The sequence below is a fragment of the Nanorana parkeri genome, unplaced genomic scaffold (assembly GCF_000935625.1).
Source record: "Nanorana parkeri isolate BGI_ZX_2015 unplaced genomic scaffold, ASM93562v1 scaffold1017, whole genome shotgun sequence".
Classification (NCBI taxonomy): Eukaryota; Metazoa; Chordata; class Amphibia; order Anura; family Dicroglossidae; genus Nanorana; species Nanorana parkeri.
In genome coordinates, this window is record NW_017307285.1 from 62,827 (window position 1) to 78,228 (window position 15,402).

General features: G+C 43.6%; 1 protein-coding gene across 1 annotated transcript in view; it reads left to right on the forward strand.

The window, feature by feature from the left end:
* Positions 1-3,189: 3,189 nt before the first annotated feature.
* The window catches only part of LOC108795862 (ras-related and estrogen-regulated growth inhibitor-like), a 37,934-nt gene continuing 25,721 nt past the window's right edge, over positions 3,190-15,402 (forward strand). Inside the window, exon 1 of the mRNA XM_018567177.1 lies at positions 3,190-3,563. Within this exon, the coding sequence (XP_018422679.1) occupies positions 3,455-3,563 (109 nt within the window). The 5' untranslated portion in view covers positions 3,190-3,454. The remainder of the gene's footprint in view (positions 3,564-15,402) is intronic.

Genomic DNA, 15,402 nt, shown 5'->3' on the forward strand with positions numbered 1-15,402 from the left:
ACTGACGTTCTAAATAAGCAGCTTTCACAGAAAGGAAACCTGTATTGATAGAAATAGGGGGATGCCATTGCTGTCCTCCTTCTGGAAATGCTAGTTACCAGACTGCCTGGGGTTTTAATACTGGCTGAGTCGCTGGCCCAGAACACGCATGTAGATCACAAAATCGAGAACTAATCTGCATACTTGTTCCAGGTCATTGACTTAGAAAGTATTGAGATTTTAATATAAGCTTACATAGAGCTTCTTCTCTTTGCTCCTGCCAGTAAACAGAGCAGTGGATGATCCCGGAGAAGGTGTGTATAGGCAACTGTCAGGAGTCTGCATTATAGTGAACCTGTGGCTTGCCCTGTGTTTGGAAAGCTGCGGATTAAGCCGGGGATACGCTTTTTCGAATATCGGCCAGTTCTTGCTAAACCAGACGAAATTCGAAGCATGGGTGCCGCTGTTGGCACCTTTCTGACCGTCATCCCTTAATCAGCTGATCGAAGGAGCATGTTGAAAAATTCCAGGCCGAACAAAGCAAGAACCCAATAAGCTACCTGCTCAGTTTGGGTAGTTCAATACTGTACAATGTAAACAGTGGGAGATTCCTCGATCGACGCTCGTAACTGTTGTTAGAGGAATCTGTTCTATTTTCTTAGTTCAGCTGGCAGGTTGAAGGAAGAAAACAGAAACGTGTATACCCAACTTACTTCAAATGGAACGTTACCCTCAGGGCCCAGACACATACTCCCTCATAAAAATTTGCAAGCAGGCAGACTGTTTGTGAGGAGGCAGGTAAGAATGTTGACATCTGTTCCGCAATAAACATCTTGTGAATGTACACTGAGCTACGCATGTGCCATTCAGTGTATATTTTCTGCGTGTCTCGGTGGCAGGATCCCAACAGCCTGGTCAATCAAGATGGTCAAAAATGCTGAACCTGGAAGAAAACAGGGTAAGGATGTCAGTGTCACTGAAAGAGCTTGCAGACTTTGCTGTGCTAGCGGGGTTGGGGTGGGGGGTATAGTTCACTTTAATGTTCACAATATATAAAACTAAAAGGAATATGCTAAATAAGCCCTTGTAAACAATCATTTTTCAGGAATGGGTAGGCAGGGGGAGAACAAGAAATGGAAGAATGGGGAAGGTTGTGGAAGGGTAGGAATGAGGAAGGTAGGAAAGGGAGGGTAGGGGAAGTGAATAAAATGAAGGGAATGTAGGGATATGGTAGGAAAAGGAAGGAAGGGGTAGGGTAGCATAGTAGGGGAGAGTAGAACATGGTAATAGAAGTAATAGAAGGATAGGGAAAGGTACGTAAGTAGGCGCAAGGTGAGTGGGTAGAGGATGGTAGGAAATGGAAAGTAGGGGGAATGATAGGGAAATAAATGTAGGAGAGAGTAGGAAAGGGAAGTTAGTTGGAGCATAGGGAAATGAAGGTAGAAGAAGGTTAGGAAAAGAAATAGGAGGTAGAGGGAGGGTAAGAGAAGAGGGGGAAGGTAGAATAGGAAAGATTCAGTTTGATAAAGGAATAATATTGCTTCAAACCAAGGTTCTATATCTAAAAACCTATTCCCCTATATATCATTCTCTAAAGCAGTGTATAGCAGTGTTCCTGGGAACACTGGGGTTCTTTCAGAGGTTGCTAAGGGTCCCTTGCACTTTTCTGACTCTCAGATAAATAATCACTGACAGCAATGATCTTTTTAGCTTTCTGTAAGGGAAGCAATCTTCCCACTGACCACCAATGTAAGAGACCCATTCTCCTAATGAAACACCAATATAAGACGGTTTTTCTTCCACTGATCAGCAGTCTAAAGCTGGCCATACACCTATAGATTATCTGCAGATTTTCTATGGTCAGATGGAAAAAGTGCAACAGATTCCTCCATCTACGCTAAACTGTGTGGCTGAGGAATCTCCTGCTGGGCCAAGCTTCAGTATCTTGCTAGTCGGCCCCGCTGGCTCTCAAAACACCTGAACAATCTGATTGGATGCAGGCAGCGGAGGAATCTGTTGCACTTTTTCCATCTGACCATAGAAAATCTGCAGATAATCTACAGGTGTATGGCCGGCTTTAGTCACCCCAATTGTATAATGAAGCAGGAGGAGTAGCATCACAGCCATGCAACTGTCATTTTCATAAGGAGATCAGAACTAGCAGCCTACATATTTTCTCGTGGCAAGTTTGCTTTAAAGCGGAACTGCAGGATTTTAAAAAGTTAACCCTAGCAAATGGGCTACCCCTACACTGCAAGGGTTAACTGCTCCTTTTGGTCTGTGGTCACAAATAAAGAAAATATACTAAGCTGATCCTTAATCCCACCTGGCTGCTAGAACAGTCCCCGCTGCCTTTTTCCCCCTGAGCTCTGGTGGTCTAATGACCTATGACATCATCATGTCTAACAAGTCTATTAGACGTAAAGACACTGAGGAAAATACCACAGTCAGAGCAGAAGGGGAGAGAGGTGAGCACTGCAGGACCGAGGATTGGGTGCGTATATCTTCTTTATTCCGTTCCCTAAAACAGCATTTCTCAACATTTTTTTAGCCACAGCCCTTTAAAAGTTTTAAATAATCGAGGCACCCCAGTCTAAAATGTGATGGATTTTAAGGGGGAACCCCTTACCACATCAGAGTCCTCACGCCCTCTTCATATCAGAGTACTCAGTCCCCTTCACATCAGAGTCCTCAGTCCCCCCTTCACATCAGAGTCCTCAGTCCCCCCTTCACATCAGAGTCCTCAGTCCCCCCTTCACATCAGAATCCTCAATCCCCCTTCACATCAAAGTCCTCAGTCCGCCCTTCACATCAGCGTCCTCAGTCCGCCCTTCACATCAGCGTCCTCAGTCCCCCTTCATATCAGAGTCCTACCATCACAACGATTTCGAGGCACCCCTGAGGAAGCCAGAAGGCACCCCAGGGGGACACAGTACACTGATTGCGAAAGGCTGCCCTGGACCAAAACAAGCAATTAACCCTTGCAGTGCGGAGGGAGCACCACATAAAGGGTTAACTTTTGAAAATCCTTCTTTAAAATGGTCTACATTCCTAACCCTCCGCCTCGGTGTGCCTACGACAGACAAGTGTCCATGCACACAAAGGGTTAAATGCAAAGTCCATTTGCTCAGTGTAACCCGGCGATGCTCCATAATGATTTCTGCCTCCGAATAATCCCAATCTCTCGCCAGAAAGTCTCGAAGTACATTGCATGCAATTTTCTGCTTGAACGGCCAGAAGAATAGTAGGCGGGCATACACTGTGAAGTAGGCAGGAAATATTCGATTTACAGAGGGGAGGTTGGCTGCAGCTCAGCAATGTATTTATTTCTTGCCAAACCAAAAAAATCGCAGCACCAGAGAGCGAATGACATGGCACATCAGGATGGCTCAGCCCTGAGCTGACACTCGCCGTCGTCTCGCTGCTGCTTGCTTAATTGAATTGGCTGCGTGAGCGATACGGAACCCGTTCTACGATGACCTCCAACTTTCCTCTGGCGAAAACTCTGAGGCGGTCGTGGAGTTTGCCTCCGACGCGGAATATCCGCATTGTGGTGCTGGGACAAAGTGCAGTGGGCAAGACAGGTACCCTTTGCTTTATGTTATGGATGCAATGTGCTTATCTACAGGTTGTTTAATAAGACAAGGAGCAAAGTGACAGCAATGGATCAGAATTCATTTTCTAATCACTACGCTCCTCGTCTGACTCAATAAGCCGAAATGCCTTTATGTTATTAGTGTTCACTGGCTTGTCGATTGTCCAATGTCCAACCAAAGCTGGTGTTTCAGTTATGGGGAGAAGATGGGAAGGGAAGTTACAAATCTTCTAGCTTCTTATGTCTCTAAGGGGCTTCAGTGATAAAATCCCTATCTTGGGAATGCCTGTCTCTACCCTATCTTTTCCACCAGGGTCTCACTCCTCCGGCTGCAGCATGCCTGTGGAATTCCTTGTAATATTGTAAATCTAGCTCTGATACTGGGACCTCCTTGTAATGACCAGAGCAGGTGAGCTAGCTTGGGTATTTGGGGTTAATGATTTCATTGTTGAAGACCCTAAAATATATAATAGTACGGTATAAAACTCTAGTACTAATCTAGGATCAGCAATGACGTGCCATGTGCAGTAACCTGCAGCAACCAGTCAGAAATAATCAATAGCCGATAGACTCCAGTAAGCTAAAACTTGGTTGGTAGAGATGAATTCACTTTGAATTGGTTTGCTGAATAAGCCTTAAATTAGAACTGAAGCCAGAACGTTTCTTTTTAGTTTTGGATAGAGTAAGGACTTATTATATGTCATCTGTGTCCCATTGGCAAGATTTCCCTTCGCTTCCTGCCTGATAACCACAACAGGAAGTGGAAGGAAAATCCCTGGTGGTCAGCAGGGTTAACGGTATTAGTGCCCACATTGGAAGATTTCCCAACTATTCCTGTTCTGATGACAACACAAAATGTTGGATTTTGTTTCAGTGATAACGGTCACCAGGACAAATGGAGAGGGTGGATCTTCCTGAAGCTGGCCAAACGCCTGTCAATTTCTTTTGTTAAACCCACGGGCTGAACGGAAGAAATTGATGTGATTCCTCCATCAACACAAACAGCGTGTCTATCGAGAAATCACCGCTGTTTGCATTGTGCCGCCGACACCTGTCAGAATACCCGATCAGAGTGGGCAGCTCATTGGCTCTGATCACATGAAGATTTTCCAGCCGGCTCCTTCGATCAGCTGATCAAGGAATGCCGGCTGAATGGGAGCCGACAGCCCCACATACTGTGCAAATTTTAAGCCGGTACATTAAAAACCAGCCGAAATGTGGCCAGTGTTCGACCACCTTAAAGGAGACACAGACAGCAAATAAAACCTGGCAGGTTTTCTAATCCCTTTGCATTAGAAAAAAGTTTTGGCTTTAGTTGCACTTTAAGCTGACCATACACTGGTAGATCCTCATATTTATTACAGGTATTTATATATGTGCTGACAATTTACACAGTGCATTTTACATAGTGTACATTCACATCAGTCCCTGCCCTCACAGAGCTTACAATCTAAGGTCCTTATATCACATGCATATAGGGCCAATTTAGACAGGAGCCAATTAACCTTCCAGCATGTCTTTGAAGTGGGGAAGGAAACCCACACAAGCACAGGAAGAACATGCAAACTACCCACTGCAAGGGCTATGTGCTCGTTATTAAAAATTACCTTTCTATTTAAAACTGTAGCTGCTGTCATTTTCTTAAACTGTCAATCAAATTAAATGCAATATGTCAACCTGGAATCCCCAAAATTTCACTTCCTGCTTCTGTGATTGGCTGACTGATTTGCACTAAGATACAAGTAAAATTTTAGGCATTCCATTCAATAGGAATGTCATTTTTGGCGAGATACACCCTAAGGGTTAATTACTACTAAAGTGATGCTTTAAAAAATCTGCAGAGGCCAAAATCTGGAGCAGCTGTGCATGGCAACCAATCAGCTTCTATCTTTCATTTTCAAAGTTCAACTGAACAAACTGGAAGTAAGAAGCTGATTGGTTACTATGAGCAATTGCTCCAGATTCTGTCCGCTTCAGTTTTAATAAATCCCCCCCCCTGCAACTTTCCTTATTACAACACAGAAAGTCCACCAGCTGATTCACATAAACCCACAACCTCCCATTCACGGATCAGTTTGGAAAGGACATACTGGAACAAAAAGCTTTTTCTTCAGAACAGAACCAGGTAGGAATCTGCAACAAAGTTTGGTACAAATCCTTGCCATTGATCTCCCAGAGGAGATTGATTTTTTCCCAACAAAAGTTGTTGGAGTTGTGGAGTTACTCCTTCTGTTTCCTTTTGTTGTCTACAAAGATTTCCCCTAATTCACAGGAAGCTAGCGGCTCACTGTCAGTCACAGTTCCCTGCAGTGCTTCCCCTTACCTCCAGCGTACATTGGAGGGATAGGCAAGGGAGGGGGTGGTCACAGCTGGCTCTGGCTTTAGAGTGGCAGAGCCAGGTGTCAATCAGGCGGAGGGGTGTATCCCAACAATATTCCGAGGATACTTCCTGGCTGCAGTGCGGCTCTGTGCTGTCAGCATATAGTGGGCAGTAGCCGGCTCTCTGCTCTCTGCTGACTTTGGGTCATTGAGTACATTAGTAAATATTCTTCTGTGACCCAAAAGTGAAGCCCAAAAAAAGGTTTGCTTTAGCCAGCTGTGTCACCAGGACGGGTGTCACCCGGTGCGCATGTCATTACGTTACACGTGACGTCATTACGCACGCGCTTAATGATTCCTGAACACTCTCCATTTTACAGTTACTTCTTACCAAAATCTCCACCCCATTCCCATAGCAGAGTGTTAAAATACAGTTACATTTTTGTTATTAGGGTTTTGTCCAGGTACATGGGGCAGAGATCAGTATTGAAGGTAGGGCACTTTTCAGTTCTGACCTCTTGTTCTCGTGAACCCTGCTGATGTCCCCAATGACTATTGGTGCTCATGTACAGAAACCAAGGCCCGGCTATTTATTTTCTGTTAACCATTTTTGCCTATTTGTGATGAATGAGACCCGGTGTCCTACTTCTATCACCTCCAGCTGATGTTGTCGCTGTTAAGGTGCCCATACACTGCACGATTCTCGTACGAGAATCGCGGGAAATCCCGCGATCGTACGAGAATCGTGCAGTGTGTGGAAGGCGTGCGACCGTTTCTACTGTATGGTCGCACGTCTTCCGTCGAACCAGCATGTTAGAAAACCCGCTGGGAATCGTACGATTCTCGGCGAGTTAGTGGCCTGCTGGTTCGACAACTGCCGAACGGGCCGGTGTGCGCACGCGCACACTGCCCGTTTGCAGTCATCGTAAGCCCGCCCCTCAGAGGGGCGGGCTTGCGATGATCGAGAGTACGATCTGCCTGTCCAAGATGGGCAGATCGTACGTTTGTTTAAGTACTTTACAACCATCGCAAGACTAAGGTCTTGCGATGGTTGTACAGTGTATGGCCACCTTTATAGGACAGGATTTATTAGGGGCAAGTGCAGTTGGTGCACCATTGTAATCTCCTGATGAGACAGTGGAGAATGGTGGTGCGTGCGTGTGTGGTCTGTCTCTTCTGTCTGGGGCACAATGTTCTTTCCCAGACACATTCATACAATTAATGTCATTAGGCCACGCTCATTGTGGTTATTAGTTTTCCAAATTGCTCCTTGGTGTGCAGAAATTGTGCCACAGCTCATAACCTTCAGCTGAAGCATCCAACTGATCATTTCATTACAGAATATTACCTCCTTCGAGTATTATTTCCAGTAATAAATGTGATATCAATGCAATAAAATGCAATAAAAATTCTCCGTAATGCAATTGCTTGTTTGTTGTGGGGGGCTTTTCATTATATCTCTTGTATAAATTCCAACTCTTGTCTGTTTGTCTGCAAAGATGAAAAAAAGTCTACTTTCAATTGGGATTTACTTCACTATATTTATAGATTTGTGTCTGAGATCTCTGAAGCAGCGACCACACAAGTTCATCGCCCTCTTTCCCTTCTCTAGTTTTGCAGCAACAATCTTCACTTGTTACTTGTGCACAACTGACAGGTCCTAGTACAATGCATTATAAGGCACAGACAGGTCATAATACAATGCATTATAAGACACAGACAGGTCCTAGTACAATGCATTAAAAGACACTGACAGGTCCTAATACAATGCATTAAAAGACACTGACAGGTCCTAATACAATGCATTAAAAGACACTGACAGGTCCTAATACAATGCATTAAAAGACACTGACAGGTCCTAATACAATGCATTAAAAGACACTGACAGGTCCTAATACAATGCATTAAAAGACACTGACAGGTCCTAATACAATGCATTAAAAGACACTGACAGGTCCTAATACAATGCATTAAAAGACACTGACAGGTCCTAATACAATGCATTAAAAGACACTGACAGGTCCTAATACAATGCATTAAAAGACACTGACAGGTCCTAATACAATGCATTAAAAGACACTGACAGGTCCTAATACAATGCATTAAAAGACACTGACAGGTCCTAATACAATGCATTAAAAGACACTGACAGGTCCTAATACAATGCATTAAAAGACACTGACAGGTCCTAATACAATGCATTAAAAGACACTGACAGGTCCTAATACAATGCATTAAAAGACACTGACAGGTCCTAATACAATGCATTAAAAGACACTGACAGGTCCTAATACAATGCATTAAAAGACACTGACAGGTCCTAATACAATGCATTAAAAGACACTGACAGGTCCTAATACAATGCATTAAAAGACACTGACAGGTCCTAATACAATGCATTAAAAGACACTGACAGGTCCTAATACAATGCATTAAAAGACACTGACAGGTCCTAATACAATGCATTAAAAGACACTGACAGGTCCTAATACAATGCATTAAAAGACACTGACAGGTCCTAATACAATGCATTAAAAGACACTGACAGGTCCTAATACAATGCATTAAAAGACACTGACAGGTCCTAATACAATGCATTAAAAGACACTGACAGGTCCTAATACAATGCATTAAAAGACACTGACAGGTCCTAATACAATGCATTAAAAGACACTGACAGGTCCTAATACAATGCATTATAAGACACAGACAGGTCCTAATACAATTAATTATAAGACACTGACAGGTCCTAATACAATTCATTAAAAGACACCGATAGGTCCTAATACAAACCCACAATGCACAATGCAATTCGGTAATTTGGATCCCGAATGCCATTTGGGCAGGGTTGCCACCTGTCCAGGATTCACCCGGACGGTTCGGGTTTTGAATGCTGTGTCCGGGTTTCATATGTTCGGGTTTCACTTGAAGATAAGGTGGCAACCCTACATTTGGGTCTAGGAGATTCAGCTTTGCTATTAATATCTGTATATGGTTTTCTGTGGTAGTCGACTCGCAACGAATATTCGTAAACCCGAACAGAATTGAATTTCGGATCTGAATCCCGAATCCCAAAATAACGAAATATCCGAACCAAATTTTTCGGCAGCTTCTATGTCTAATTATTAATGCCAGCTATATGTTCTGTGCTGCTGTATGGGTAACAAACTGCATAAAAAAAAAAGTTACATAAAGCAGATACAATAAAATAGAAAAAAATAAGACACAACGTGTTCCGTGCACAAATGCTGAGCTGATGCTTCTGCTTAGACACATCACACTTACTGATGTACAAGGACCATAAATCTCTTTTATGTCTGTAATTGGAGCCACAGACAGATGCATTTGATGTGTGCTGTAATCGGGTTATATTTTATATATAATGTATAATTGAAATGACAAGTGTTGATAATAGTTCTGTGGTTTTGTTTCATCTGCGTGTCTGCTTCTGATCAAATGTAATTGTTAACAAGGATTTATTTTCGTATCGCAGTCATCAGAAACCATTTGTATTACCAGCGAGACACATTATTGTGTAATCAGCACTGCACAGCTGATTGGTAGAAACTATGATAGATTGAGCTCTGTATTGGGACTCATTCACATAGCAGTTGTGGCAACGATCCCACGGATTCCTGCAGCTGGATTCACAGGTGGTTGTGGATAGCAGGGATGTGCCGTCAGGGGAGGCAGGTGAGGCAGAGCCTCACCTAGTATCATGGAGGAAAAAGCTGTCATCTTCAAGTGTGAAGCTGACAGCTTTTTCTCCATTCAGATCGGCTTCTACCAGGTTACACAGTGGGGAAATCCTCCCACCATGTAACCTGTCATGGACAGAGCGCTGCCTGTTAATTACAGGTGAATCTGTATAAAGCAATAGCAAGATCTGGAAACAGACGTCACTGGGGGGTCAGCACAGGGAGTACAGCTGGCCATACACCTATAGATTATCTGCAGATTTTCTATGATGGAAAAAGTGCAACAGATTCCTCCATCTACGCTAAACTGTGTGGATGAGGAATCTCCCACTGGGCCAAGCTTCAGTATCTTGTTAGTTGGCCCCGCTGGCTGTCCAAATACCTGAACAATCTGATTGGATACAGGCATTGTTCAGGTGTTTTGAGAGCCAGCGGGACCAAAGAAAATCTGCAGATAATCTATAGGTCTATGGCCAGCTTAAGGAAGCTTTTTGCATGATCCATGTTGTGGGCGGCTCAATCAACTTTGTGTAAGCTCTGATACCGTCTGACTTAGAGCTTACATAGGTTTTGGACTCCTGGCTCTGACATAGGAATAGAACAGCTGGGGAGCACAGGAAAGGTGAGTATAAGTGGATCGGGGGCGGAGTAGACGGGATCAATTTTTGCCCTTAATGAGCAAAGTGGCTCGTTAACATAGCAATCATTTTTAAAACTACTGCAGGAGTCCACAATTGGGGACTGCATGCTTTCCACTTTATAGGCCAAACTTCAGCCAACCACCTAATATGCCCGATTAGAGACCTGCCTGCGCCTCTGCCTAATTGTGTTCATCGAACATACTGAGGCAATCCGGACCGGCTGGGCCTATTTTCAGTGGTGGGCCTGGAGCTCCAGTAGCCCGTATGTTAATCTGGCCCTTTCTACAAGTCCCATGAGGTATTGCCAGACTTTGACAGCCAGAGGCATGACTCCCAGGAGCGAATGCATGATTAATTGTTTGCTTATCGCTATTATAGGCAGATCTTTTTTTCAGACCCCAGAACCCTCAAAGAAAAAAGATGGCCTCTTTCTCCCTACAAGTCTCTTTCTGAATTTAAAGATTAAACTCTCAACCCTTTTCAATATTGAATCCAGATCAAACAAATATAGATTTTTCAGCAAAGTAGTTGTGATACAAGAGGAGGTAGCTGTGTGGGGATGAATTGTTTGAGAATGTGATAGTTCAGTGGTTAGGTTGAGGTGGGATAGGCGTCCCTGAAGAGATGAGTGTTCAGGGATCACCTAAAGGCAGTCAGAGTGGGAGATAGACGGACAGGTCGGGGTAAGGAGTTCCAATGGATGGGAGAGACTCTAGAGCAGTCCTAGTGGCGAGCATGGGAGGAGATGATTAGGGAACTAGAAAGCAGGAGGTCTTGGGAGGAATGGAGGGGGCGGTTAGGGTGATACTTTGAGATAAGGTTGGAGATATAGCCAGGGGCAGAGTTGTGGATGGCTTTCTAAGTGGTTGTTAATATTTTGAATTTCATCCTTTGGGCAACTGGAAGCCAGTGGAGAGATTAGCAGACAATGCACATTTTATTATTTTATGAAAATGTGTGCATTTTATTTTTCTTTAAAAAGTTAACTACAGCTTAAACTGCAAAAAAATAAACTGAAAAATCAGGTCTCCTGTCCTGCCAGACAGAGCTGTGCTGTGAGGCAAAGTTGTTTAAACCGCAAGACTGGATGGACAGAAATAAAACCCCTATTGTAGGTAAAAAAAGATCCTTTAGGTTTCATCTTTGTCTTTAACTGTTTGTCTGGAGTTCAGCCTTAAAGTAGAAATGCAGGCATCAAAAAACTTACCCTTGAAGTGGGGCTACCTCCACGCTGGAAGTGTTAAGTGCTCACTTTGTCTAGGATGCTCAAATAAAGCAGATTTACTTACCTGATCTTCAGTCCCACCAGGCTGCAGCTTCTTCTCCCCTGGGCTCTTTTTGACGTCATCACATCTTCTGCAGGTCCATTGACTCGCAGACATGGGGACACTAAGGGACATTCCATAGTTGGAGCACAGGAAGAGAGAGGTGAGCACTGGCCCACCTCAGGTGAGCAAATCTACTTTATTTGAGCCCCTAGACAAAATTAGCATGCTAATCCTTGCAGTGCACAGATGACCCCTCTGCAAGGGAAAGTTGTATCCCTGCCCAGAGTTCTTCTTTAACATATACAGTGAAATGATACAACTCCCACATTGTAGCATAGGATGATGGCATATATAATCCACTATGGTACAGGATTATAGCATGGCAAGAAAGTTATCTGCTGTGGTCTGGTATACCTTGTCAACAGTCCGATTATCATCTAATTCTGGTAGTCATACGACTAAGCCTCCGGCATACTATGCCTTTTGTAATCATACATACATCCAGCTTCTCCAGCTTTTGTCTGTAAATTCCCTTCTGCGAGGAAGTCATTTTCATTTTGCAGACATAACAAGTCAGACATAATCCTCTAGTCTGTACCAGCAGATGTCTACTAGGCAATGGAGATCATTCAATAGAACGCACAAACACATCAAAATTAAATCCATGCAATAATATTGAAACCCAAGGACGGCAGGAGCCATTTGTGTCTGGATTGTGTGCAGCAATAAGAGCTTGTCCGTGTCTGCTCTATGAGTATCAGTCATCATGGTGTCATGACAGGTGCTTACAGACACATTATTCCAGGTTTTAGACACCAAACCATACATTAGTTGATCAGTAATTGCACGAAAGGAAGGTAAAAGGGTTCATTGGTTATATTGAGGGATGTCAGTAAGTCATCGTGTTATTTTACAATGAGATCAATTGTACATAATGGTAATTGCAGCCTGTGCACTTCTAAGGTAAGAAACAACAGATTGTTAAAAAATGTTTGACCAAAAAAAGGGAAAAAAACATTCTCAGTACATCTCTGCAGTACATGCTAATTCCCCATGTTTATTCTTCTTAAAATGCTGCTGTACAGAACATTATCGGTTGGCCCTGTCAGAAAACCGGTGAGCTCCTATTCTACCTCTGCTGCACTGAAATCCTAAACAGTGCCATCAGCCGTGCCCAGGTCTCCCAATGCATTACGGATCATCTCCCCCTTATGGTATGGAGCTGAGGGGAAGGCAGGGGCATAACAATAGCCATAGCAGCCCATGGGGCTGCTATGGGGCCTGGGGGTGGAAGGGGGCCCCATGAAGGATTGCTGTTGACCCTGTACCCCTAATGGCATTTGTAATCAAGAAGAGTTAATATCGGGATGTACAGGAAGAGACTATGCAGACAGCTCTCCTGCTACCTGTCCTTGATTTAGATTTTTAAGGGTTTACCATGGGGCCCTATTAAAGTTTTGCTATGGGGCCCCATGGTCCGTAGTTACGCCCCTAGGGGAAGGTGTTCTGTTGTTCGGCAGAAGAGATCTGTGCAGGGCTGAAATCAATTTCTGATGACCTGTATAGGCTTTTTTAGCATCCTCTATGGACTATTTTTTACCAAATATTATACTGTGTTTTTGGGCACTACAATTAACGTAAGTGTCATTTTTACAAAATGTTAGGGTTTAATAAAGAGTTGCACTAATATTGTGCGATGTAAGAATTTACAACTGCCACCATTTTATTCTACAGAGTCTTTGCTATAAATATTCAGAATATATTTAATGTTTTGTGAGTTTTAAGTACCGTATTTTTCGCTCCATAAGACGCACTTTTTTCCCCCCAAAAGGAGGGGGAAAAAGTGCCTGCGTCTTATGGAGCGAATCCCGACGCCCGAGACATGCAGTTTCGGGTGCCGGACGAGTAGTAGGAGCCACTGCTCGTTTAATACGAGTGATCTAATGAGATCACTCGTATTAAAACCGAGCAGCGGCGATGATCGAGATAACCATAGAGCAGACGAAGAATAGACGTTCTCCGTCTGCTCTGTGTCATCACTGAGACCGTGGCGCTGTAATCACAGCGCCACCTGTCTCAGCGGTCACTAACTGCAGCTTCTGTCACAGCTTCTGTCATAGAAGCTGTGACAGAAGCTACAGTCTCGAGTGCTCCATAAGGCGCGCCGGACCTCCCTGCCTGCGTCCTATGGTCCTTTGCGTCTTATGGACCGCAAAATACGGTCATTTTCAGGCCTAAAATTTGGATTTTAACATGTGTGAAAAAAACTGAAAAAAAGCCTTAGCAGCAAAAGGGTTAAATGAGCTTATCTTAACAGTCCCCTATAGAAGGGAATGCTTCAGATGTTTCCTGATATAAAATAGACCACTAGATGGAGCCTTCACACATCTGTACATGAAATGCAGTGATCAAAATATGGAACATAATATACATGATTACTGTAAATACTAGGATTGCCACCTGTCCAGGATTCACCCGGACAGTTCGGATTTTGAATGCTGTGTCCGGGTTTCATGGCAACAGAAACCCGGACACAAGATGTCAGGCATACAGGGGCAACCAACATTAAGATAGGGGCTACTGAAAATAGTCTCAACTGTTATAATTACATATGAATGGGTGATGCTATTTACATACAAATAAGCCATGAACCATTTTCCCAAAAAATATCAGCGCATCTCTAGAATGTGCGGGTTTCTCTTGAAGAAAAGGTGTCAACCCTAGTAAATATGTGAAAGTTACTTTAAGGTAAATATTATAATAACTAATGGTGTACTCTTCAAAAACAACCTGTAATGTCTCCTTATTGAAAGTTTCTTATAAAGTGGACTTAAAGGAGAACTATGGGGTTAAGACGCCGCAGTATAACGCGAGCTGCTGCTTGCGGTATACTGAGACGCCGCAGCTGAAGCGGATCCTGACAATTATGTCTGGATCCGCCCAGCTGCGTGACTGACAGCTGGCTCTGCCTATCTAGAGGCAGAGCGAGCTGTACCCGCCCCCTCTCCATCCGTTCCACCAGTCAGCACTGGCGGATCGGAGCGGGGAATCCAGAGAGCCATGACAGGATCGAGAGGTGAGTGAACGCCGGTATGTGTTCGCTCACCTCCCGATCTACTGAGCCGACCTGTGACAGTCTCATTGTCACAGGTCGGCTAGAACTATGAGGCGAGTGAAAAGCACTCACCTCATAGTTCTCCTTTAAATGGGCACTGACAAGATCTGAAAAGCATCATCAAGCAATCAGCGGCAATGTGTATTCTTAGAGCGCAGAAACCATTTATAGTGTACGGGTTGTTGTGACAATCTTCTTGAAGCTGCTTTATAAAGTACATTTGCTGCAATCTAGCAGCACAAACTGTTCCTGATCCTATCAACATTTATATCTCATACTACAGGATTAACCCTCCTTAGGCCAAGCACACAACAGTTGATATATTGTAAGCACATTATTATTGATAATACACACATACAAATGATATGAAACAGTAATCAAATGTCTCTTTTTATATCCGATATTCAGATTTAGACCCCATTCACACTGAGCTACATCCAAAAAAGCGATTTTGAGCTGAGCGACATTGAGCTACAGTGCACATTTTAGCAAAACAAATGGCAAACACACTCATCAATTTGTTACCAGCTTTACAGCAAGGTGCACATGGAAGGGCCTAATACAGTACAAACAGCAAAAAGTTTTCCCAGCACACTCACAAGCCAGCATGCAAAAAAAAACTTGTCTCACCGCTAAGGTTAAAAACGTGTATCTAAACCTCTGTTTTTAACCTTAGCGGTGAGACAAGTTTTTTTGCATGCTGGCTTGTGAGTGTGCTGGGAAAACTTTTTGCTGTTTGTACTGTATTAGGCCCTTCCATGTGCACCTTTCTGTAAAGCTGGTAACA